This window comes from Gouania willdenowi, chromosome 6 (genome assembly GCF_900634775.1).
Source record: "Gouania willdenowi chromosome 6, fGouWil2.1, whole genome shotgun sequence".
Taxonomy (NCBI): Eukaryota; Metazoa; Chordata; class Actinopteri; order Blenniiformes; family Gobiesocidae; genus Gouania; species Gouania willdenowi.
This window is the reverse complement of record NC_041049.1, coordinates 34,779,447-34,805,440: the sequence shown is the minus strand read 5'-3', so window position 1 is coordinate 34,805,440 and position 25,994 is coordinate 34,779,447. Positions and strand designations below refer to the sequence as shown.

Below are 25,994 nucleotides of genomic sequence, written 5' to 3'. Positions count from 1 at the left end.
ATTACAACTGAAAGATAAACAAAATACACATGACTCCAAAAAATATACATTACAATGAGTAAAATAAAACTCAAAAAATGCACAAAAAGACAACTGAAAGATGAAAAACTCCAAAAAATATACATTACAGAAAAATACAACAACAATATGAAAATGACTCAAATGAAAATATACTAAATGAGCAAAATAAAACAAAAAACTAAACAATATTCATACAAAAAGTACTTAAAATGACTCCAGAATCACTTTATAATAAACCCCTTTATAACACTACAGAGTAAAGAGTATGTACTGTACACCTCTTTGTACATCCAACCTTCAAACACATACTCATTTGGCCATAATTAACTCTACTTAAGCTCCCACATGAATGCATACTTCTGACGGGCACTGTACTAGTGGTTTAAACAATGGAAACCTTGTCGGCAAAAGACTCATTGACGGTTTCAAATGATCTATTCAGAGAGCTACCGTTTTTGAGACAAAGACGGCAGCATGGCACAGTCATGGAGACGGAGGAGGAAGTGGACTCCGTGACCTGTGATTTAAAGGAAGTTTGGGATCACAAGAATAATTTTAAATAACCATGAAATATTAACTTTTAGCAGTACAAAAAAGTTTTTAATATTTGTTTTTAATATTGACCTTTTTTAAACCTAAACAAACTGCGACATAGTGACGTCATGAACCAGAACCGGAAGTACCGCACTCAATACGTCATGCTCAATACATAGAGGGAGCTGTAATCTTAAAATTAAAATGAACGTTTTGCAATTCCAAATTACTCCAAAAATGACAGATGCACACACTTGGGGTATGTGGAAGCCGTTGACAAAATTTCAAGTCAAACAGACACCGTGTCGGGGAGATAATCGCTCCACAAACACACGCATGCAGACCTTTCTTGCTTTTATTGGTGATGGCGAAACCTTGTTCTGTTTGTGTGAGATATTTGGATATTTACGTGGAAATTAGAGCGACAGCTTAATAACGTCAAATTCTGTCAGAGCAAACAGGACGGTCCAAATAGTATCCAAATAAACAGATGACTATCGTCTGTGAGGCTGGTGTGAGGAACAATAGATGTTAGGTCTTCTACGATTTGACACTTTTGCAAAAACAAATACACAGCTTTTTTGAGAGGAGTACAAATTATTATTTTTTGCAAGTTATAATACCGCTACCCACTAACAGTGGCCATCAACACACGAAAGTTGATCACAACAAGGGGCACCAGTAGTTCATTAAACCACCTCTGATTCATTTAATCACTTATCATATGTGCTTTTCGGGGTATCTTTTTTTTGTTTTGATTTATTTGTGTATTAATAACATTTCAATTCACCAATTCATCAGTAATGCAACTTATGTGCTGCTCATTTATCGTTCAGGAGTAAAAGTCCCCACCTCCTGTCTGTCTGTCCTGTCTGTGTGGTGAACTTAAAACATGAAGCTTTCGTCCTAATTTCCCTTAAATAAAATATCACTTAGTCACTAAGTCAATAAAACAAAATAACCATACCATTGATTTGTTATGTTGCCCCCCAGACAGAAAAAGGGATAAAAAGGGTTCAAAGTGTCAATATTGGCTTAAAAGTGGCAGAAATGGAGGTAGAGGGTTTAGGGTAAATTAGTTAAAATATGGCGTAGTTGCAGAAAAAAAGGTAAAAATAAGAAAAAATCGGATAATATTTCGGGATGGGAATTGATTAGAATTTAGCGATTTAGATTCCATTATTGATACTGCATATCAATTCGATCCCTTACCAATTCTCTTATCGATTCTCATTGGGTGAGGGAACGAAATAATACAAATGGATTTGTTTGCTTTAACTCTTCATTATATTATCTTTGTCTCTTTAAATTCCTGCTGGGATATCAGCTCTCTTTTAAGCCACCAGGTATAGATTGTTTTTACTGGATGATAATATATACAGCACTATATAAAATTGATGAATTATTATTATTATTATTATTATTACAACATATGATACATTTTGGCTACAAACATTTGAGAATATTTACAGTGCTCCCTTTGAACTTTAACAACTTGATTCAAAACTAATTCAGACATAAAACTAATAATTCTTCAATAAAAAAGAACATATTAACCAAAAGTACAGCTTCACTTATTGTTATGTATTTAAATGGTAAAGCTTTATTTTAGCCTTTGTTTACATTTCTATAAATGGACCTTCAGAGACGCCATCCCTGTTGTTACATGTGACGTCATCAGCCGTGTGTGTGAACCTGTGAAAGAGCAAACTAAAGACAACAATCGGTACCAGTCCGTCTCCCATGTCTGATTACTTGTTATGAGGACATAAAATGGCGACGAGGTGTGTGTTATTGTGGAAGTTTGTTGTTTTCGGAAGAAAAGTCAGTGCAAGAGGCAACTTTTGGGCGAGTGTACAGAACTCGGAAGTGACTAGCGTACAAACAGAGCATGGAGGGCACCACAGCTGTGGGTGGAGGAGGTGGATTCTCCTTGGTGGACAGCCAACAGAAGAAACTTCACTTGGTGCTAGCATAAACACAATAAGCAGATTTGACAGGCAAGCAAACAAATGATTCTTCGGAATTGGATTACTGGGAACCGGTTTTCAGAAAAAAAACGATTTCTGATTCCCATCCCTAATCATATTGCCCAGAAAATACTCTTCATTTCTTGAAGGCATCTGGCCCCTCCCAGTGTCTCGCGACCCCAAATGGAGTCATGATCCCAAGGTTGAGAACCCCTGGGCTAGACAAATTATGCATTTGAAGGGCTGAAAAAAGTGATGCAGAAGTTTCTGTTCTCTCTGTTGGACGGGTAAGTATTTATTTGCTTTGAAGGAATTCATATTTTTTTCTTGGGTGTGTGTTCAAGGTTGTGGGGGTGTGGTTTTGGACAGAGCACTGGCAGAAGGGGGTTTAAGGGGTGGTGCAACTTTCAAATTTTGCAAGGCTCTTCAAGAATGTAGACTATACCTTCTTAAAATACATTTACAAGTATTTTCCAATGCATTACCTTGTGTCCTTTTCCCATTGTGATCCGTTTATTTGTGGTTCCATCTTCCCAGATGAAATGCTGTGGGTGGACTGGCCCTGGGAATTGGTCTGAGAACCTCCTGATCAAGAACAGCACAGTGACACTCTACTCGTGCTCCTGTCGTAACGACTCGCTGCCCGGCACTGAGAAAAGGGAATTTGGCCTGTGCGAGCACCTGTCCGTCGAGGCACCTGTCTATGAGACTGTACGTAGGACAGCATACATGTTTAAGTGCCAACAACAGCAAACATTGTATGATCAGAAAAAATGACCTCTTTCCGCAATGCCCCACAGCTACACAGACTGTAGGCTACTTCAAGGCCTAGAATCAGAATAGTTTAAATCTCATTTAAAATATGAAACTTGTAATTTTCTTTAGAATAACCACGATCTTGCAATTACATTCTTGCTGATTTCCATTTTGCTGCCAAAGCTGTCGTGACCTTGGACTCTACCAGACTTCTCAAGGTGTGCTGTGCTGGTGGATCTGAAAATTGTGATGGTGACCTCTCAAGATTTAACATCCTTATGTAATTGCAATTAGATCTGATTAATTTGAATTCAGGTCAACATTACAAATTATCATACAGTGTTTGGTTACATTTCTCTTTGGTGTAATGTTAATGTCAAAATTATCTTTATCTCTCTATATATAGGCTGATCCCACAATTATTTCACTCAAACATGCCTCATGTGTCCCAAGAGACACTTTCTAATCATTACATGACTCAGTCCAAGCCATGTTATGTAACTAAGTGCCAGCTCGCCATGGTGCTGTGGGTAAACTTACTCAGTAAAGTATTTAGGCAGGGCACTGCTGTGCATGTTTAATGGGGAAACTTTTCACTCTCTCCTCAGCTCTGATAAGCTCTGTTATTTTTTCCACTGTTCGGATTACGTAGTCATTCTTCCCTCTGCATGTTAGCCAGGGCTTTATTTATGTATTCTATTCATTCTGTGTTTGTGTTTCCTCCCCACCCTTTTTTCTTTTTGCAGGGCTGTATAACCAGTGTGGAGAAGTGGCTACTGGACAACTGTGGAGTCATTCTGGGAATCTGTGTTGGAGTGGCAGTTATAGAGGTACAGTGTCTAGATCTGTCCTACATTCTTTACCATTGAAAGATGCTCTGAACCGCAAACTCAGGGCCACTTCATATACTGTTTAGGTTTTTCGACTGGTGATTAAACAGAAGAGGTTGCATCTATGTAGGGGAAAAACTGGTCAAAGTAAGTTTGCCCTGCAAAGTGTCTGAAAGTGTAATTACTTTAAGTTAGTTATTTCATGCTAGGAAAACGAGCTTCAAGATACAGCTCAGCCACTTTAGTCGATGTCAGATTTTATTATTACAACTTTCTGTTGAAATGCATTTCCATGAGAATAATCGGAAGGAAAAAAAACAATATGGGCGGCTCATCCACACAACCCCACAGACTCTATAGCATACACGGGCAAACAGCCCCTGCTCTCCAACGTTTATTTCCTTGCAAATGTTTATTTGACCTCAGTGGGCGGGGCCTACAAACAATGAATATTTGAGGAACGTAACATGTTAATGACGATCAAATTCAGCCTCCGCATTTATCAACATTCGGTCATTGGTGCACTGGGATTATTACACAGATTAAAAAGCTAGTTTAAACAACCTGTGCATGCTTGGGAGACCTTTTTGTGTCCACGTGTGCAACAATTATTGTGACGGTACCGATTAACTCACTCACTGCCATTGACGCATACTGTATATCCTTTTTCTCAAATTCAAACACTCGCTGTAATTGACGCATATATGGTTTTCTGGCTGCTGTTGCTAGGAGACAGTATCACGGAGCGCTCACATTATTGTCGAGCTTGGCCTATGATGTAGTGACCAACTGGTTGCATGTAGGTGGCAGCAGGACACTTTTGGATGAGGGAGAAGCACTGATCAGTAGAGGAAGGAGAAAGGAGAGAGACAAGGCTGAAAATGGCGCTACAAAGGGATATTGTGAACTATCCAGCTACTCACAGCATCTTGTACTCGACCAGAGGATGTCTGGATCTAACTGGGCTATGGAGAGTGTCGTGATCTCGAGGAAACGGGATTAAAAAAACTGGCCAAACTTAGCACGTCCGGGTCAAGGAGGAAGTTCCATCTCTAAAGACTGATGTAGGAAGATTCTTGGAGGAAGGTCAAAATAGAGAAAATCATTAAGTTCTGACTCAGATAGCAAAATAATAATAATTTTGCCATCAAAAACCTAGTCTCAGTGTTATTTTAGTTGTTTTGTAGAAGGAAACCAATGTTGAGGTGTCCCTACAGCAAAAAAAAAAAGTTTCAAATTCATTGACAGGTTTTTTCAGAAAAATGCTTTTTTCTCAGCTTTATGGTCAGAAACTGGCTGTTTGTGTGAAACTTGCCTCTATTCAACTGCTGATTATGGAAGAACGAGACAAGCTATAAACAATTTTTTTCAGATGAAAGTAGAGACTTTAATGGTTCAGATCTGGAGTCAGATTTCAGATTGTCATAGTACAAAATATTGGTCGGTCAAAATGCTCTTAAATGGCTGGCAGTGAGGGGAGTGGCCGTTTTGAAAATGGCTGACAGTGAATGAGTTAAAACAGGAAAAAAACTACATAAAATCCCCCCTACAGAGTGTAGGGGGCTTCATCGCTTTGTAGGGGAGCAAAATTACAACGTTGGGGGCCCCTATGCTCAACAGCACTTAAGTTAACCCTGATACAGTAACAGTAATAGAGTGGCCCACATGCACAAATATATTCCATAAAATATCAGCCCTAAAGCTCTTTTTTTTTTTTTTTTTTTTTTTTGGCTCTAGTGGCCTTTATATGACAGTTGCTAGACAGGAAGGGGGTTGGAGAGAGCAGGGAATGACACGCAGGAAAGGGTCCCAGGCCGGGAATCGAGCCTGGACCCGCTGCAGGTGAGGAGCTACAGCCTCCGTACATGGGGCGGGCGCTCTGCCCACTGAGCTACACACCGCCCTGAGCCCTAAAGCTCTTTAAGTCAGCAGTAAATGCTATGACTGAAGCAGATTCTAGAGATGATGTATTAAATAAAATTTCATCTGTGTTTGTAAGGCACCTGTTTACACTTTAAGTTTGGAATTTTTATTTTATTTTATTTAGAAACTGCAGGTCTATTAAACTTCTATTATACTTCTGTTTACATTTCACTGGGTTTTGTTTTGTGTAATATTTACAGGCTGTTAAAGAGCTAAATAAACGCGTAGTTTTCCTACATATGTCTTTTTCTTTCTGTAAAAATTGCTACTTCCCTCTGAAAGAGACAGGGTATGCTTTTCATATATTTGCGTTGGTAGAAGGTACTGTGCATTTTAATTAATAAAAATATCCAAGATGTAACTACATTCTTTTCCATAGCCTCAAATCATTTAAAAAATGCCCCCATTTATTAGACTAAAGGGACAAAATTGTCCCCATAATTTTTTTCTTAATTTCATATCTGTATGTGTGTGTGTGTGTGTGTGTGTGTGTGTGTGTGTGTGTGTGTGTGTGTGCGTGCGTGCGTGCGTGCGTGCGTGTGTGTGAGTGTGTGTTCTTACATTACAACCCTTCCGAGGACCTCGAGCAGTAAAAGCACCTTTCTACTTAGGACCTTTGGACAAGTTAGGACCAAAACCCTGGTCCTAACTTAGATAATAGATAATATATGAAACCGGGTTTGGTCAGAGGTGAACACAAAGGGAAACATGGAGGTAAATCACTGTTTGTGCTGTTTTAAAACCAAAATTCCCTTTATTTTATTTTCTCTATTACTTCTTTAAAGAATACAAGGAAACTTTATTATTATCATGTTTTAACCAGTAAACTAGTATTTTTTTAGTTGTTTCACAAGATTGATATAAAAACCCTTTTCAGATTCTTTATTAACATGTTGCAGTTCAGAAAAAAATGATGCAGATATGTTACTTTAAAGTAATTGGAGGGAATTTTCTTTTTTCTTTTGATGGTCCTTACAAAAATAGTAAAATCATATTTTTTTTAAAAAACGTCCTAAAGAGATTAGTGAAAATATATGGGGCTTTAAAAATCTATATTTTTCTTCTCTTTGTGTGTAAAAGAATTCTGTGGTGATGGCATTAAAATACATTTTTTTTTCTGGTCAAGGAAGGCATTTCATATGTTTCTAGGATGGCTGTAAAGTAGGGTCCTTACAAGAATAGCAAAAGAATGGGGTCTTTAAAAAGTAGCAAATGTGAGAACGTGTGTGTGTGTGTGTGTTTATATATAATATACATGGTTTTTCAGTGTAGCCTACTACACTTTAAATAGTAATGATGACAATCTAGAGCTAAGTTAAAGTTGAGCTGACGAAAAGGTCTTTAAAGAGAGCCAATGATACTCTTGAAAAAAAATAAAAGGGAAAAAAAATACTCGTACATTTATAAAATAGACTACATGTGTGTTTATAAACAGATTGTTAATCAGAAAATACTTTTAAAAATCTGGCAATGTGACTGTGTTTTTATCAGAGAGTGAATCAGCTGCAGGTGAAGTATCTGGGAACAATATTTGCTCTTTAACCTCTGCTAACATGTTATTAGCATCAGAACAAGCACTTTATTCACTTTTTTGAAGGTTTTATCGCCTCCTGCTGGTTTGAAATGTTTTATAGTTAATAAGATTAATTGTGATTGCCCGAATAATTTTAATGTATGTCCCTTTCACTTTACATACTGTACTGTTTCTTAGAAAACAAAATTACTTCTAATTTGATTTACGGTAGATTCTAAAATAATTTTTAACTACTTAATATCTGTTTGTTGACTAATGGATCATTATGATGCACTGACTTTTGTATTAATAATGTTTTTGTTGAGTAAACAGGTGCCAATTGTGAAAGTTATTAATGAACAAAATTATAAATGAATAGAAAACACAACATTCCTTCATTCATTGTCCGACCCGCTTGTGTTTGTTCTCGGTCGCGAGGAGCATAACAATTCAATGAATAGAAATCCAATCAACTCAACTAGTATGAACTAGGATTGGCAACTATCCGGAGTATAAATAAAGAACGATTTGGAAAAGGGGGGCGGGGATAAAAAATGAATACATTTATATACATTTTTGTTCTGTATTTTTTTTCAGGTTTTTCTTTGTCTTTCTCAGAGAAGGAGCCAATGTACTGCTCTGTGATGGGCAGTCAGCAGTGTCCAAGATCTGTAAATCAGATGTGTAGCCATTCAGGTGTATTTATCTTGTTTGGTCTATATTTCACTAGCAGAAGCGCCTCAACCAATGAGATGAGCTGGATAGTGCAGTGGTACACTCATGTATGATTGGGTGCTCACTTCTTTGGTCTCTGAGCAGGAAAGAGCTGGCAATAAGATTACTGTAAAATTAATTATTTTAAAGGATGGTTGGCAAGCCTACTACCAACTATAATCTGTGATGTTTTTGTGCATATATGTGCATATTTATGATGTACTGTAATATGATTATTTATATCCGCACACATTCTTCATCATCACATTTTGTCTCCTGCAGCTTCTAGGAATGATCCTCTCTATGTGTCTCTGCAAGACTGTGGTTCAGGAGGATTACACCAAAGTACCCAAGTACTGACCCAACACAGACAGCTTCCTCACAGCGCTCGCCCACGGATGGACTCTCCATTGTTTCTACCACACACACATGCACACAAACACATACACACACACACATCAAAAGCACCTCTCAGACAAGCTTTGCACTCTTGTCCACAACACTTTTTAAAAATGTAATGATATAATTTTTTATGCATTATTATGGCGATAATTCTGTGTATAAAATGAGGGGTTGTGTCATCTAATCTGTGCAACATCAGTTTATTGTCATCTGCGTATGTATATTCCTAAATGCTACCCTGGGATTCTGCAGCTGGCGTCTTTGGGTGCAGAGGGTGGAGGTTTTTTGGCTCCTCTCAACACCCACCACCATCGCCTTTCCTAATTTCCATTATTTTAATCCAAATTGTGTTCCTTACTTCCTCTTCTGGGTGACTAGACAGGTATTTCATAAAGGAGGTTCAACAAAGTCTGAGTCTATCCATGCACTCTTGAGTTAACATACCTCGTGATGGGAAACTCTGAGTATCCAGTTCCATTACAGCTGGTATGAAATGGGTCAATCCACTCTGAGTATGTAAACCTTGAGAGTTACTTGCATGCACGAGCGCGATTAAAAATCCATCATCAATAGAGCCACTAACTTACTAAAGGATGAGTTTACTCAAAATATACTTTAATTTTAAAGGCTTATTTAAGGAATATATGCCACTTTCATTTCGCCCCAGTAAGTTGAGGAAGTGTACAGCTCTCCCGCTGCAGCCTTCTCTCTGTAGCAGGATGGTGGGCTGCAGCCTCCGGCTTTAAAGACAGTTACGGCCGCTTGACGATGCATCATTTACATTGATTTTGAATGTAATGTAGTCGTCAGAGTTGTCTGGACGTCCAAAAAAGATCAATCAATCAATCTTTATTTGTATAGCGCCAAATCATAACCAATGGTATCTCAAGGCACTTTACAGTAGAGCAGTCTTAAGGACGGACTCTTCATTTTATGGATACACACATATGCATATATACGTATATACACATACAGATGTATCCCACACCCAACATGAATTCATCATGGCGGCAAGGAAAACCTTCTGTTAAGCAGCAGGAACCTTGTGTGGATCCCATTCCTATGATGAACAGCCATCCACGTTATGCTGTGTTGGGTGTGTGCAGAGAAAAGGGTGGAGACAGAGCCGCTGAGACTCTGTAACTCCACACTGAGGATCCCACGGACCTGCAAGACAAAAGCCAGAAGGAGTACAGGAGCAAACACACAAGGGAGTAAGCAGACATAGAGGGAGTGTTTGAAAGAGGAATGGGACCCTCTCCGGTCCCTCTCTAACCTAAATGACCTCTCTCTTAACGCCCTCTCCAACCTCTCTCCAACCGAGCATGCCAGACCCCCCCCCCCGGCAGTCTATGCCTATTGCATCTTAATTATGAGCTATGAGCTGGTTCCTAACTAAAAGCTTTATCAAAGAGGAATGTTTTGAGCCTAACCTTAAAGGTAGAGAGGGTGTCTGCCCCCCGAACTGTGGTTGGTAGATGGTTCCAGAGAAGTGGGGCCTGATAACTGAAAGCTCTTCCTCCTATACTACTTTTAGAGATGAATGGAACAACGAGTAGTCCAGCATTTTGAGAGCGTAGTGTTCTGGGGGGATTGTATGGCACTACAAGCTCCTTGAGATAGACTGGTGCCTGTCCATTTAGGGCTTTATAAGTGAGAAGAAGAATCTTGAATTCTATTCTATATTTTATGGGAAGCCAATGCAGAGAGGCTAATACAGGAGTAATGTGATCTCTTCTCCTAGTTTTAGTCAGTACACGTGCTGCAGCATTTTGAACCAGCTGAAGTGTCTTAAGCGACTTGCTCGGGCAGCCTGCTAAAAGAGAATTACAATAATCCAGTCTAGAGGTAACAAAAGCATGGACTAGTTTTTCGGCGTCGCCCTGAGACAGGATAGATCTGATTTTAGCAATGTTACGGAGATGAAAGAAGGCAGTTCTTGAAGTTTGTTTTATGTGAGAGTTGAAGGATAAATCCTGATCAAATAGAACCCCAAGGTTTCTAACAGTTGTGCTTTGTGCCAGAGTAATGCCATCTAGGGCAGTTAGGCTAGCATAGGTTTCTCTAAGGTGTCGCGGGCCCAGTACAATGACCTCAGTCTTGTCTGAGTTGAGAAGAAGAAAATTTTGGTCCATCCAGGCCCTAATGTCCTTTAGACAGGCCTCAAGTTTAGATAGCTGATTTGTCTCACCTGACTTCATTGATACATACAGTTGGGTATCATCAGCATAGCAGTGAAAGTTAACAGAGTATTTTCTCATAACATTACCAAGGGGGATCATATAGATACAGAAGAGGATTGGACCTAGCACAGAGCCCTGAGGAACCCCGTAGCTTACTTTAGTGTACACAGAAGACTTATTATTCACGTGTACAAACTGGTACCTATCAGATAGGTAGGACTTAAACCAGTTTAGGGCAGTCCCTGTGATTCCAAGTAATTTCTCTAATCTCTCTAGTAGAATATAGTGATCTATAGTGTCAAAAGCTGCACTAAGATCTAATAAAACCAGCACTGAGAGTCGTCCTTCATCTGAAGCCCAGAGTAGATCATTAGTTACTTTAACTAAAGCAGTCTCTGTGCTGTGTTGAGCTCTAAAGCCTGACTGGAAGTCCTCGAACAGGCTGTTGTTTTGAAGAAATTCACAGAGCTGAGCTGCCACAACTTTCTCAAGAATCTTTGAAATAAAAGGAAGATTAGATATAGGCCTGTAGTTTGCTAAAGTGCTGGAATCAAGAGTAGGTTTTTTGAGAAGGGGTTTGATTACAGCTACTTTAAAGGACTGTGGCACGTAGCCTATTGATAGGGATATATTTATTGTCTCCAACAAAGATGGGCAGACTAGGGGAACAACTTCTTTAAACAGCTTAGTTGGGATCGGATCTGAAAGGCAGGTCGATGGTTTGGAGGATGAAATAATAGAGTTAAGTTCCTGAAGTCCTATATGTGTGAATCAGTTTAGGTTAGGCCTATTTACATTTAATGGTACAGCAGGCCCAGGTGAAGGCAGGGAGTGGCTAATTTTATCTCTAATCTTGTGAATTTTATCGTTAAAAAATGTCATAAAGTCCTCACAGCTGAGGGCTAGAGGAATCATGGGCTCAATAGAGCTCTGACTTTGTGTTAGCCTGGCTACAGTGCTGAAAAGGTACCTCGGATTATTTTTATTTTCTTCAATTAGTGAGGAGTAGTATGTAGATCGACTATGTCGTAAGGCTGTCATGTATTTACTATGGCTTTCTTGCCAAAGTATTCGTGACTCCTCTGTTTTATTGGAGCGCCACATTCTCTCTAATTTACGGGTTGTTTGTTTGAGTGTGTGAGTTTCAGAGCTAAACCACGGAGCTTTCCTCTGACGTTTAATAGTTTTTTCCCTCAATGGGGCAATTGAGTCCAAGGTGGATTTTAGTAGACTAGCAGAGCTATCGACAAGCAGATCCAGTTGAGAGGGGTTATAATTAATATCATAGTTATTTATTGGATGGTGCACTGAGTTTAAGGCAGCAGGAATGGCCTCTTTAAATTTAGCCACAGCACTGTTGGATAGATTTCTACTTGTAACTATTTTATTGCACAGTGCGAGATCCTCTAGGATAATGTTAAAAGATATTAAAAAGTGATCTGATAGCAGAGGATTTTCAGGGTAGACTTTTAGTTCATTAATATCAAGGCCATATGTTAGAACAAGATCAAGAGTATGATTTAAACGATGAGTAGCTTCATTAATAGTTTGAAAAAAGCCAACTGAGTCTATTAGGGACATAAAGGCTGAGCTCAGGCTATCACTATCTTTGTCCACATGGATATTAAAATCTCCTACTATCAGTATTTTATCAGAACTGAGGACTAAGTTTGATATAAACTCAGAGAATTCTGATAGAAATTCAGAATAAGGGCCTGGAGGACGGTAAATTATCGCAAATAAGACTGGCTGGCAGGTTTTTGATTCGATATGAGATAAATTTAGAACCAGGCTTTCAAAGGAAGTGTAACTGGCCTTTGGTTTAGGATAGATTAGGAGAGAGGAATGATAAATAGCTGCTACACCACCTCCACGGCCTATGTCTCGTGGCATATGAGTATTTAAATGACTGGGAGGAGTGGCTTCATTTAAACTAACATATTCATCTTGATACAGCCATGTTTCAGTTAAACAGAATAAATCAAAGTTATTTTCTGAGATAAGGTCATTTACTAGTAGAGATTTGGATCTCAGTGATCTAATATTTAATAGAGCACATCTAATGGTTTTATGTTTTGGTGTTTCTAGATTTGAGATTTTAATTTTTTTTCAGATTTTTATAATTGATAGCTCTTTTATTTGATTTTATGTCAATTTATGCATACAGTGCCTTTCCCTAAATGCTCAGCATCCCCAATGTTGGAAAGAAAACCCTTTGCAAAAAGATATATTCTAGACTTATCTAAAATAAGTCTTAAAAAGATGACCTGATTTGAACCCCTGACTATGTTTTCAAGTGCACTTCTTTATTGTCAATAGAGTGTGTATCACTCTATCGTAAAGATAAGTATATATCCAGTTGTATTTTAGTAACAGTCATATATTGTTATTTGATCTTTTTAAGAAATAATGTCAATTTTGAGCCTTCAATGTGTGTTCCATTAAATTGACATGCAGTATCCCCTTTTACATTTGCCACAGGTTTGTATCCAGGCATTTTAATGCAGAGCAACCTTTCTGATTGCTCTGCATACAGTGCCTTTCCCTAAATGCTCAGCATCCCCAATGTTGGAAAGAAAACCCTTTGCAAAAAACGTAAAGCAGCACACATTAGTAACAATGTGAGCGTGGTGGATTGTTACTGTTCAGGTGGGCAGAGCCAGGTAGAAACCCAGGGTTTCTTAGACAAAACCTGCCAGCAAGCAGGTTCAGTTCATGGAGAATGTTACCGTATTGACATACTCAGAGTATAGTTTATCTCGCTTTCTAGAATTTGAAACACAGATTTTCCCATATTTGAGCCTGAACATACTCAGAGTTTAAGCATAACCCACTTTCTGGAATAAGCCTTTTCACAATCTCGGAAATCTCGCTCTTGTTCAGTTCTCGCGCGTGAGGTCAAAGGCCAAGAGGTGTAAACTTGCCATGGCTGACAGTGCAGGCAGCGTGGCTGAAAGAGATCTAGATTAATTTTCCTGTTGGAGCATTGATTCCTTGAAAGATGTTTTGTGGAAATGTGGTAATGGTCTCCAAGGCAGAAAGGCAGAGTTAACTGCCAAAGCTTGATGCACACGAGCTGAAAATGCAGATTTTTCCTGTCTTTTCAACAGTGACCCAGGTTGCATGAATCAACTGATCAGTGCTGTCTCATCAATATTAATAATAATACAATTTATTTATAAGCACTTTTCAAACACTCAACTTTACAGTTGTTAAAACAATTACAAGACTAAAAAAGAAACTAACAACAATAAAGGTAAATACAGAAAATACCTAACAGTCATAGGTTAAAAGCTTGTGAGAAGGAGTGTCAAAGCAAGGAAGGTCTCTCGCTTTCATACTGCTTCTCCCATCGGTTTTCAAAAGTGGATCAGTGCGTCGTGCAAATATGTGCGTCGTTCCCGGGTAGAGTCCGAATTGCGCCCGCTGGAGGCCCTGCAAGTCAGTGTTTTTGTCCACCAGGGGTAACCTGTGTGGAAACACGGGGACTGCCCTCGCTTCCATACTGCTGCTGAGCTGTCCCCCCCTGGTTTTCAAAAGTGCTTGGATCGAGCCAAAAGTGGTGTGTGTGGAAATCCCTGATCCCCCTCCAAGTCCAAATATGTTTAATTTGAATAATATAAACACTATTAAAACACTAAAGATTCCTGGACTTAAATGACAAACGCTGTTAGGTTGGAAATATCAACAGAATGACCGAGCTTATTGATGTTTTTACCCTTCTCGACCTATGACTCCACAGGTCGCGCATGCACAGTTCCAGAGTGCCTAACCCTAACCCCAGTTGTACATGAAGTGTTTGTGTTGCATCCATAAAACACTTGTCTTTGTTGTGCTCTCATGTCTTCTGTTTTTTTTGTTCCTGTTGTATATATGACTTTGGGAACCAATTCAGGAAAACAAGTCCTTGCCCAGCATTTGTTTTTCTACCCACATGCTCTAATTTTTGGAGGTGTTCAATGTTTACTTTCTGATGTTTGTGTTGTGTAGAATGTAGCTGTCACTGCAGCTTTTCAGCACTAAACCAGAAAACTGAAACAGTTAGAGGGAATCACACTCAGACATGCCCATAACCTTTTCTTTATAGTTTATTGTAAAGACATATTACCTGTTCTCTTACAATGCCTTAAAGGCAGCTTTTTTCACACTGTGCATTTTTTTTCCCAAAAATATATTTTATTGTCATTTTTACTCTGTCTACTATTAGTAACAACTCCAGAGCAAATTTTAGAAGCTTTGGTGACAAAAGAAAGTGTCTTTGTTTCCACTCATCATCGCATTTGTCCTTGTAGTCTTCACTTAATTTCAAATACAGTATTAATGCCTTTGAAAGTTTGTTTTTATGATTTTGAAGATTGGACTTGTTTGTGTATTTCATGACATCTCACACAAGGCTCTGAAACATCAATGTCATCATGCAGACATTGGGAGACAAAGTTTCCATCTGCTTCTGCGTTTGATCTGCGTTGTTGAAACATTTTGTTTAACATGAAATGGGCTTTCTCTTGTTTGATACTTTTGTTAACTTTTACAAAAAAGTATATTGCATATTTAAAGCATTTTATATCTGTATTGCTTCTACATTACATTTGGAATCAACATGTTGAGGTCTGTTATTTATCTGATTGAGTAACAGGTCTAATAAGGGTCTACAGAAGTATAGACCTCTAAGTGTTCTGAGCTCCCTCCTACAGTTCTATATAAGACACGAGTCAGGGTAACAGAGTTCTTCAGATTGTGTGCATTGCTCTCTGTGATAAACTGACAATGTCTTCAGTGCAACTATGTGGTCTAAAAGCTTTCGTTTACGCTGGAGGAAGGGCAACTTCACCAGCTAAGAGATTAAAGACATTTCATTGATGGACCCACAGAAGCCCCTCATCCTGTAAGAGCTCAAAAATTCTTTTAACCTTTATCATTTATCAGTCTGTTCAGGATTAAAGACAGACATATGGAGTTGACCTTTGTACAGAAATTAACCAGGAGATGGCAGTGTGTACTCATTCAGACTAGGACACTGACACATTTCCTTTCAGCCATAACAACATTGTGTCATGATATTTGCATGATTTCTCAGCGATTCCTCAGTAGTAAGAACAAAAATCTTTGTACTAAATTGAAGCGCATCAATTCTGATCAAAGGAAGAGAGCCTTGTAATGTGGGCAAGCTCCAAGGATTACCAGAGGTCATCGAACAGACAGATGTTTAAACGCCAGGATAGCAACCATCAGCCTTTATGTTAACTCTTCAGCATTATCCAGCAGACCTACTCCTCCATGGCAAATGAGACATAACTTTTTTTTTTCTTCAGCCCGCCCTGTAGTTATATTTGCCTATGCAATCATCAGTAAAATGTAATTTAATAATAAATAAAAATCATTTTTTAATCACTAAACTTGCCTCCTGAACTGCCAACCTTGAAGTTTCCAGCAGCTGGAACACTAAGATATACAAAACCCTGTGAACTTCAGTTAAAATTCTGATCATTAGCTAATTCTGTATGTTTTTCTTTTTTTCAACAATGTGTATATTTTATTTAACAATAGTGTACAATTAAAGTTTTGAGGAAGGATTATTAATGACTGAGGGGTGGATTCACTAAGAAAATATAAAGGGTGGTAGTTCAGTTGCTTCCCTAAATCCTTTAGTGTTGCTGTTTCCTCACCTGCTACGCGGAATTCACTAAGGGTTCTATTCTCCCATTCTCGTAAGTCCAAAAAGCCGTGCAGCGGTTCTGTTTTTGGCTGCACACTATTCTCCCCCTGTACTTAAGTCAGTCGCTGCACGCCTTCATCCCAGTTACGCATTGTGAGTGTAGCAGCCCTGAAATGTGGGTGTTCCCATTCAAATCTGGCTTTACGCGCATTCTATGGTGTGCGGAAGTCCTTTTCCTCTTACGCGCTTCTAACCCTGGAATAAGTGTAGCTCCCCGATAAGGTGAAACATTATATTTCACTAGAAATATGGACTTATTACATTTGAAGCCACAGCGACTCGTGCGTCATGCAGCAACAGCTGTGATCACTCAGCTGCTGCTGCGCGATTAATTAAAACTGATAGACACAGACTTCTGTCCACGTTGGTCACAGTGATTCAACTATTTTCATACTATGTTCAACGTAAAGTCACAGTTTGATCCACTACAGAGTGAAACGATCTGTCATATGCAGATGAGGATGGACCAGAAACTGTTCCCACACATGTTTTAATGAGGCTCAGGTCGCTTTAAACAATTTAGTTTTAAAACTGCGTATTATGGAAGCCAATAGTTCTGTTTCACTGCAAACATCCCTCTGTATTAAAGCAGGACGCTCTGATGATGATGATCAAGGAGAGAGATTTTAACTGTGACTCGGACAGAATGCGGTCAATCCTCAGTCACTCTGCAATAATCTGATCAAATCAACATGTTATATCGTTTATCAATGAAGGCGTTTCAAATTAAAAGTGAACTATATCAGTTTTATGGATTTCAATGACATTTACAAGCGCTGGGAAAACTCAATTTTCAATGATTTCTAGACAGCCCAAAAAAATGACATCACCTAATCAATTCTTCTTGTTCTTCTCTGTTCTGGTGGGTTAAAAACATCTGCCAGAAACGTGTCCGTCTGTAATACCGGTCCGTCGGAAACACTTCCGTTGCGGAAACCCGGTGGCCGGGAAGTGTCAGGTGAATGCATTTAAAGAAATTAACACAAATGCAAAAAGGTCACAACACGAATGCAAAATGGCCACAACGGAAGTGTTTCAGACGGACCGGTATTACAGACGGACACGTTTCTGGCGGATGTTTTTAACCCACCAGAACAGAGAAGAACAAGAAGAAGACATCGAAACGCGTATGAAAGTAAGTGAAAGTTGATTAAAATACTCTTATATTTTTCATATCAGGCTATCATATCATAATACCCGTCCGACTGTAATACCGGTCCGTCGGAAACACTTCCGTTGTGGCCGGTTTGCATTTGTGTTGTGACCTTTTTGCATTTGTGTTCATTTCTTTAAATGCATTCACCTGACACTTCCCAGCCACCGTACCTCAGCAACCTCAGCCCCAGAGATTGGAGAGTCTACTCCTGGGTCCCCAGGCTATGTTTCCTCACCAGAAGTTGTATCCGAGGGATCGAGGAGGTTTTTGAAGTATTCCTTCCATCGATCCACAAAATCTCAAGTCGAGGTCAGCAGCATACCATCACCTTCACACAGTGATGACAGTGCATTGCTTTCTGAGACATCAAATGGTGGTCAAGAATTTCTTCAAAGCCGTCTGTAAGTTGATCTCTATGGTCTCACCAAACTCTACCTTACGGCCACGGCACAAATCGGCCACCACAAAAACAGAGGCACAGAACATTGTCCACTCAAAGTCAATGTCCCCTGTCTCCACCAAGACATGGTTGAAGCTGTCCCGGAGGTGGGAGATGAAGCTCCTTCTGATGGGAGACTTTGCCAGACGTTCCTAGCAGACCCTCACAATACGTTGGGTCTGACTGGCATCCTTCTCCACCATCGGAGTCAACTCACCAGTTATCAGTTGACAGCTACACCCTTCTCTTCACCCGTGTATCAAAAACATGCAACCGCAAGTTGACGACACGACAACAAAGTCAATCATTAAACTTTGGCCTAGGGTATCTTAGTGCCAAGTGCACATATGGACACCCATAGTCAGATAATTACTATTTATCATATGGTTTGGCAGTGCCCGGAGGTTAATAGATTTTGGAACAAAGTCTCAAGTACTTTATCAAATGTAATTGGGGCGGCCATTCCTCACTTAAAGTGTCTGCTCTTACTAAATGAAACATTGAAAAAATGAGCACTGAAGTCCCCCTGCAGAACGAGGGAATCCCCAGAAGGAGCACTCTCCAGTACTCCTAAATAATCCAAGAAGGATGGATACTCTGAGCTGCTGTTTGGCCCGAGACACAAACAATCTGCATGTTTTACAGTATTTTCAGCAATTTTTTTTTAACAAACTGCTCCAAAATTTTAGGCACAACAATCACACACATTGGCTGTGACAACCTGGAAGGACCGATAAAGGTTTACCCTAACTGCAGATATTTCTTCCGTTTGGTGCAGGCCACTCTGCAGCTGCTCACACTGCCTGCCAGCATCCTGTTCGCCCAGCTTCCTGTTAACACTGAGTCATGGACATGTTTGGGAAGCGCCCAGCATCCTGCCTCCCTCCGTCATCCTGCCTGCATCCCAACAACACCTGCAGAGTGACCCCCACCCTGTTCCTTCCTCCTGCTCATACCTTTACAGTTATCTTTTTGGGACAAACTGTAGGTCTGTTACACATAACAGCCTGACAGATACTTATAGTAAAATGAGCTGGCCTTGATGTCTGGTACAGAAGAGATATTAAGCAGTGTAAGAGAGAATATGCATTCCTCCATTAGCTGCATAAATTGTTTGCATGACAGACTGGGAGGCGAGAAGTGGCTGCAGGTCAGTGGGTGTCCTCTACCTTATTTCCTTCAAAGTGGCTTGTAGAATCCAGGAGAATGATACACTCAGAGCCTTTCTAATTTCTCTCACTTCAGCTTCATTGCAATTTGCTGTAATAAGGGAAATGTCTCCTGAGCATGTGGTCTCTTTGGTGTGTGGGGAGTGAACACATAAATAGTTAGTGAAGAGTTTCTAATGGAGCTTCTGGCAAGAAGAATGGTGCCTGTCAGACGCGCTCCTGGAGGCCTTTAATAATGTAACCGTTATTAATCACATTTTACCAATTTTCCCTGAGGGGAAGCAGCGGGTTGCCAAATGCAGGCACCCAGGGAGCAGTTTGATTGGTGTTAAGGGACTTGTTAAACATCCCACAGTGATGGCCCGGGGGAGATTCGAACCGGTCACCCTCCGATTACAAGCCCTTTTCCTTAACCACTAAGCCTAACCCCGTAAAGAGTGACCAAACCACAAAACCACGTTTTTCTGACACATACTGAACAAAAATGTAAATGCACAAACCTAAATAGCTGAGTTAAATGATTTATTGTTAAATATGCTCAAAAATAGTGTTTTATTGGTGTACTGAATAATTGGTTTTGCTCAATTATGGTGAGCAAAACCATAATTGACCGCCCAGATGAGATTACTCACTTATTGGTTATTACAGCCCTGAGTGAGCTGAGAAGGGTATAACACAGTGTTGGTCAAGCAGCATGACCAATACACAGACACTTTTTGGAGCTGGATCAATAAAAGGTCACCCTGAAATGTGCACTTTTGTCACAAGTCACAATGCCACAGTTGTCACAAGTCATGAGGAAGTGTGCCATTGGCATGGTGGAAGTTGGAATATCTGTGATGGCCATGTAAACACACTTGAATGTGGATCAGTCCACCTTAAACTGGGTGAGAAGTGCATTCAGAGAGACTGGCAGTACTGTGAATCATCTTAAACACCTTTGGGATGTTCTGGATCAGCGTGTCAGACAGTGTGTTCTATTTCCTGGAAACGAGTACCAATTCAACAGGCCACTATTGACAATCTGGTTAACTTTATACGTTGGAGATTTATCGCTTTACATAATGTCAATGGTGAACATGCTTGGTACTGAGTGCTGTGAACAATAAGGCAAAAATAAAAAAATAAATGTTCTGTTGAAATATTTTTCAATTGATAAAAAAAATATTACTTTGTGTTTTTACATTTTTGTTTAGTGTATTTGATGAGGAAGTATTGTCGTTGATTAATCCTAATCAAAGTATTTAAATTTGGCATATTTTGTAGTGAAAATGTAAGAGTGACGGACCTTTATCAGATGAAACACAGTTATTACAATTGTTATTGGCTGATAATGGTGGTTTCTGACATTTTGGTGGCTTCTATCACAAACCAGCACTGTTGACTCCACCCCTCCATTGAAAACTATCACCTGTGGACTCGGCAATCTGCAATCTGTGGTGAATAGGTTGGACTGAGAGAATTGTGAATAGAGAGGGATAGTGAGTATTGAGTAGCTAGTTAGCGTAATATAGATTATATCTTTGGTGGTTTTATAGTATAAACTGGGCATGTCTTAAAGCTGCACTACCTGATTCTTGAACCATGATAGAGGGGCATGGCTGAATTTGAACCGTAAATCCCGTTCCCCACTTTGATAATCCCTCCCAGTCTCCTCCTTTCACGGAAGTGCACAAAATTGCGCACGAGAGCTGAACGTGCACTACCGGTAAAACACGTTGCCACACAAAAGGATGCGCACATAATATAGGAAAATGGAACATTAGATTACCTGTCTAGAAAGACAACAACCACTTGCGTGTCCAAAGTTTGTCCAAGACTGAAAACAAGTTTGCACCGTGCAGACGCTTCACTATACAGTATATCGCAGCAGCCAATGAGGAGGCTCCTTCGTGGGCTCTGCTCACCCCTCTTTTCTCTAAATCCTGTGACTGGAGCTGGAGGGGGTGACCACCAAGACTTTGTCTTCCGGGGTTTTATAAACAAAAATACCTAATTAATTATAAGGCACAGGCCGCATCAGACTTTTATGATATACTATATGATGCCAATAAGAATTTTTTTTTTAATTAAAGAAAATATATTGAATACCCCAGCTTTAACTGCCCATAATCAAGGCATTTTTGAATTTCCCCCCTAGTGGCAGGTCAGCCAAAAATTGGGATTTAGTTTATCTTTAAAGGGGACATATCTTGGTTTTAAATCCTTTCTTTTTAGATATAAATCATACAGTTGTGGTCTATATAAAGCGGAACTGCAATGCTTGGGTCTAAATTCCTCATTATTATAGCTCCACAGGCCCCTTTTCTACCCCTTTTCTGATGTGCTTCTGAGAGCAACTCGTTTTGGTGCGGTCTCTTTAAATGCAAATGAGACACTTCATACCCCGCCCCCTCTCCAGGTTCAACTCCACCCTGCTCGGCCATTTTTGTAGTTTGATAGAAGAGATACGGCTATGTAGCGGCTCATAAACTTTTTATTCAGAGGTTATTTACAAAATGTCAACAACAGAAGACTTGTTCATCCAGTCTTACATGTTTGAGCCAGAGTCTGACCCAGCGGAGCGAGATGAAAATGAAGATGATGAACCTGCAGAACCCTAACAATTGAGCTAACACAAGCACCGAGCTAACGCTAGCGCCAAGCTAATGTCACGAAATGCATTTTAATACAATCTTTTCAAAGACAAAAACGGCAAAATGAAATGACTAATGAAAACTTCAGACTTAAATTAAATCACGTAGGCCATATCATCAAGGATCTAAAACGAGCACACAGCGCTAACATATGAAGACAGTGCAACTGTGAAGCAACTGCTAATGCTAACAAAACAATGACAGGGACGTCTTATCATCACACTTTTTAGCATTATTTACAGCTTACCGAAGTGCTCTGTTCGTCGTCTCCAAAGATAGAAGGAATTGAACCCTCAATCAGAAGAAGTCTTTCGGTAAATCCTTCTTTATACTGGCGGAGGTTGATGAAGCAGTCATCCTTGAAGTGCTTCGAGAAACGGTGTAATGAAGCGTGTGGGTTACTACATCCAACAACTGAACATTTTGATTTCTCCTCTCGTAACTTCAGCATCCTTGAGCTTGGACTACAAAATCACAGCGAGAAATAAAAATGGCGGATTGCTTGAAGTGTTGGGCCGGGAGTCAATGTCCTAATTTGGCAGTTCCGCTGCAAATACTGTGATGTAATAGTTCAAAAAATGTAATAGAGAATCGAAAAATCGAAACAGATTGAAAAATATGACCAAAACAGAATATAAATATATCTACGGAGCACCTGAAGAGACTAATTTGATTTTTTCTGTACTTCTAAGCACTCTAAATATACAACAAAATGCATTTAAGGGCTAAAAAAGTGGATTTAGCATGATATGTCCCCTTTAAGATTATTCAGCCTTTAGTCAGTTTTTTTCTTTCTCTCTCTCTCTCTCTCTCTCTCTCTCTCTCTCTCTCTTTCCACTTTAGATAAATCATGAACATTTTCATTATCTGGCAGACCTAGATAGATTCAATATGGTTTCAAACTGCTTGCATGTTGAGGCCGTAACATGTTTTTCTCTCTGTAGTCTTGGAGCTGGCAATTCCTGATTGTTGAAGCAGCTTCTCACACTCTAATTATCTCTTTTCTGTTCTGTTCTTCCTGTCCACTAACCCTACCCAGCCACCTCTGACTCTAGTTCTGCTTTCTTCCCTTTAAAAGTGAGTATTTATTTTTCATCGCCTCTGATACTTGCTCATGAGGATCATAATTTTACAAATACAATTTCATTTAGCAGACACAAAGTGATGTACAACATGAGCAGTTACGGTTAAGAGACTTGCTCAACATCCCACATTGATGACCCAAGTTGGATTTGAATCACTGACCCTCCAATTACAAACCTGCTTCCTTACCACCGCAGTAAAATATACTTTTATATTTTGTGAGGATTGCTATGCTGGATTTCCTGCAGTATAAAAACAGTTTACGACAACTTAGATGTCGAGTCTTTGGCATTAGAATTTTTTTTAATTCATTATAGGGTCGATACTCCTATGGACGCGAGTCAGAAAAGCTGCGCAGCGGCGCTGTTTTGGCTGTGCACAATTCTACCCCTGTACTTCAGTCAGTCGCTGCGCACCTTGATTCCAGTTACGCACTCTGGGTGGAGCAGCCCTGAAATGTGGGCGTTCCCATTCAAATCTGGCCTTATGCACAATCTCCCATCTGTTTAAGTTCTTTTCCTCTTAAGCGCTTCTGAACCTGAAAAAAGTGCAGCACGCCGATAAGGTGAAACATATTTCAATGACATTTACAGGCGTTGGTAAACTCCACGTTCTGTGCTTTATAGACGGCCCCAAATAAAGGGGGGGCAAAAATATGGGATGAAGAAATAAAAAATAAATAAATTCATGCAGGGGCAGTAATGTGATTCATACAATCTGGAACTGTTTGCGGTGATAGTTTAGTACAGAAAAATAGTACAACTGAAAAGCAGGTGCAAAGACATGCGGAGATCATTGCTGCAGTAAATGTGGACAGACAGTGTGTGTGTGTGTGTGTGTGTGTGTGTGTGTGTGTGTGTGTGTGTGTGTTTGTGCGTGCGCGTATGCACACACACACACACACACACACACACACACACACACACACACACACACACACACACACACACACACACACACACACACACACACACACAGGCTCACAGTTACATCCATGCACATTTCTCCACTGTGGGATGAAGAAAGAATATCTATCTGCTGTAATTATTTCATTTTCTTTTATTCGTTTCTTCTACTAACACCTTCAATTCTGCTGCTTCAAATTTTTATTTTTGCTTTCGCGCACTCATGTTCACCCTCCATGTTCAACACAACACGTACAAAAAGCTCTTTTAAATAAGGGCAGTTTGCACCAGTTCTGAACGTGCACTAATCATTGCTGCAATCTTAGTGTCACTAAACGATTTATGCAAGCAACTGAATTTCCACCCTTTATTTCAGATCACAGTAAATCCAACTCTCCATCTACAAGCTGGACCTAAGCTTTACCAACAGAACATTACCAAAGAATTGCATAGCATTTGTGCCATGATGGATGTATCAATAGTGCAACAAGACTTAGGCATCTTCTTCCTTTGCTCTGTGACTTGCCTGCTGCTTCGAACAAACTGAGATGCATAGTGCACTCTGATACCTTCCCATCTAAACTCGCATTCATTAGCATTTTGAACCATTGTAGATCATCTAATCTGAAACAAAGCACCCAGTCCCGATGTGAACTGTTGAGCTTCGTCACCAGTTCATCAGGTCTTTTTTTTGGCATGAACCACTTTTAAAATGCTTACCTTTTTAAGGCCGTAACAACATAAAGTAAACAGAGGACACTCTGTAACCTCCAGTCACAAAGAATTGCTATTTGAAGTTCTTTGACTTGCTCAGTCTCTTGCCAACTCTTGCTTGATGCACGGTGTCAGGTATAGTAGGCTCAAGAGACAATCAGGGTTTAAAGACAAATACATTAGTGCATTCTAGTGGCAATGCAAAAAAAAAACAGTCTTTAATCTAAAGATGGAAAAAAAACAATGATATTTTTCAATACTGTGGGGTTTATGACAATAAAATAAATGCTACCTGAACAACACAACCAAAAATCAGCTAAAGCCTTTTCAACAGTTGTATCACTTCATAGTGCTTTCTTTAAAAAACATCCCTACTTCTCTATTACTTCTTCATCCCTCTAACACTTTCACAAAACCAACCAAGACATATTAGAAATATAAGATGTTAATATATTGGAGTGTTTACAAAAATGTAAGAAAGTAAAAATAAAAAAATTTGAATTTAAAAAAAAAAAAAAAGAAAAAAGTACCTTAAAAAGCATTTTCTTTGGAAAATTCAAGACGGGCCAAAAAATGACCAATGCACTAAAGCAACTCTCTTAAGTATGTTTTGTGTGGATTCGAGACAATACATGTATGTATATGTACCATAACCTATGTATATAATATAGGTCATGTTAAGGTAGTTTTGTTATTTTGAGACATTGGCAAATCAAAACAGTGTAATTATTATATATTATCACCTAAGAAATTAAAGTTAGTAAATAATGCAGTTTATGTTATGAAAGTGTTTGCAAGGCAATACCACCTGTAGTTACAGTTTAATGAACCCAATGTAGGGCTTGGGATGCAAATTTTCCTCTATCGTGTCTATGAACACCTTATCTCGCTGTTCTTTTCAGCAGCTTCTTGCTGCCATCATATTGTCTTTGCAAAGTATCCCAGGAGCTGTAAGGAGGTGTCTCTGCTCTGAAAACTTGAGGGCTTTGTGTGTGGATATGGATATCGGGCCACTGAAAAAACCTGTGTGTGTGTCTGTGAATTGTATATGTCTTATCTGATTGATGGAGGTGGCAGTAGAGGCTCCAGTCCCCCGATAGCAGCTACGTTCAGCACTCAGCTTCTCATTAACCTATGATAATGCATGTGTCAGCTCTCACTAAAGCCTTGCAGCACATTTGTTGCGGATCGCTGTTCTCGGCTCTTCTTCCCCCTTCTTTCTACGCTTATCACTCCATGGAGCGAGGTTGAGACGGGATCAACTGTTCTCACATTTACGAGTGAGAAGACTACAAATGTGGCATTTCACATATTATAAGCCCTCCAAATC

At 39.5% G+C, this 25,994-nt stretch overlaps 1 protein-coding gene across 2 annotated transcripts in view; it reads left to right on the top strand.

Moving 5' to 3' along the window:
- Positions 1-9,493, top strand: part of cd82b (CD82 molecule b) — a 39,084-nt gene extending 29,591 nt beyond the window's left edge. For both annotated transcript variants that reach the window (XM_028449034.1, XM_028449035.1), the window contains exons 7-9: positions 3,063-3,236; positions 4,028-4,111; positions 8,544-9,493. In XM_028449034.1, the coding sequence (XP_028304835.1) occupies positions 3,063-3,236; positions 4,028-4,111; positions 8,544-8,621 (336 nt within the window). In that variant the 3' untranslated portion in view covers positions 8,622-9,493. The remainder of the gene's footprint in view (positions 1-3,062; positions 3,237-4,027; positions 4,112-8,543) is intronic.
- The last annotated feature ends 16,501 nt before the right edge of the window (positions 9,494-25,994 follow it).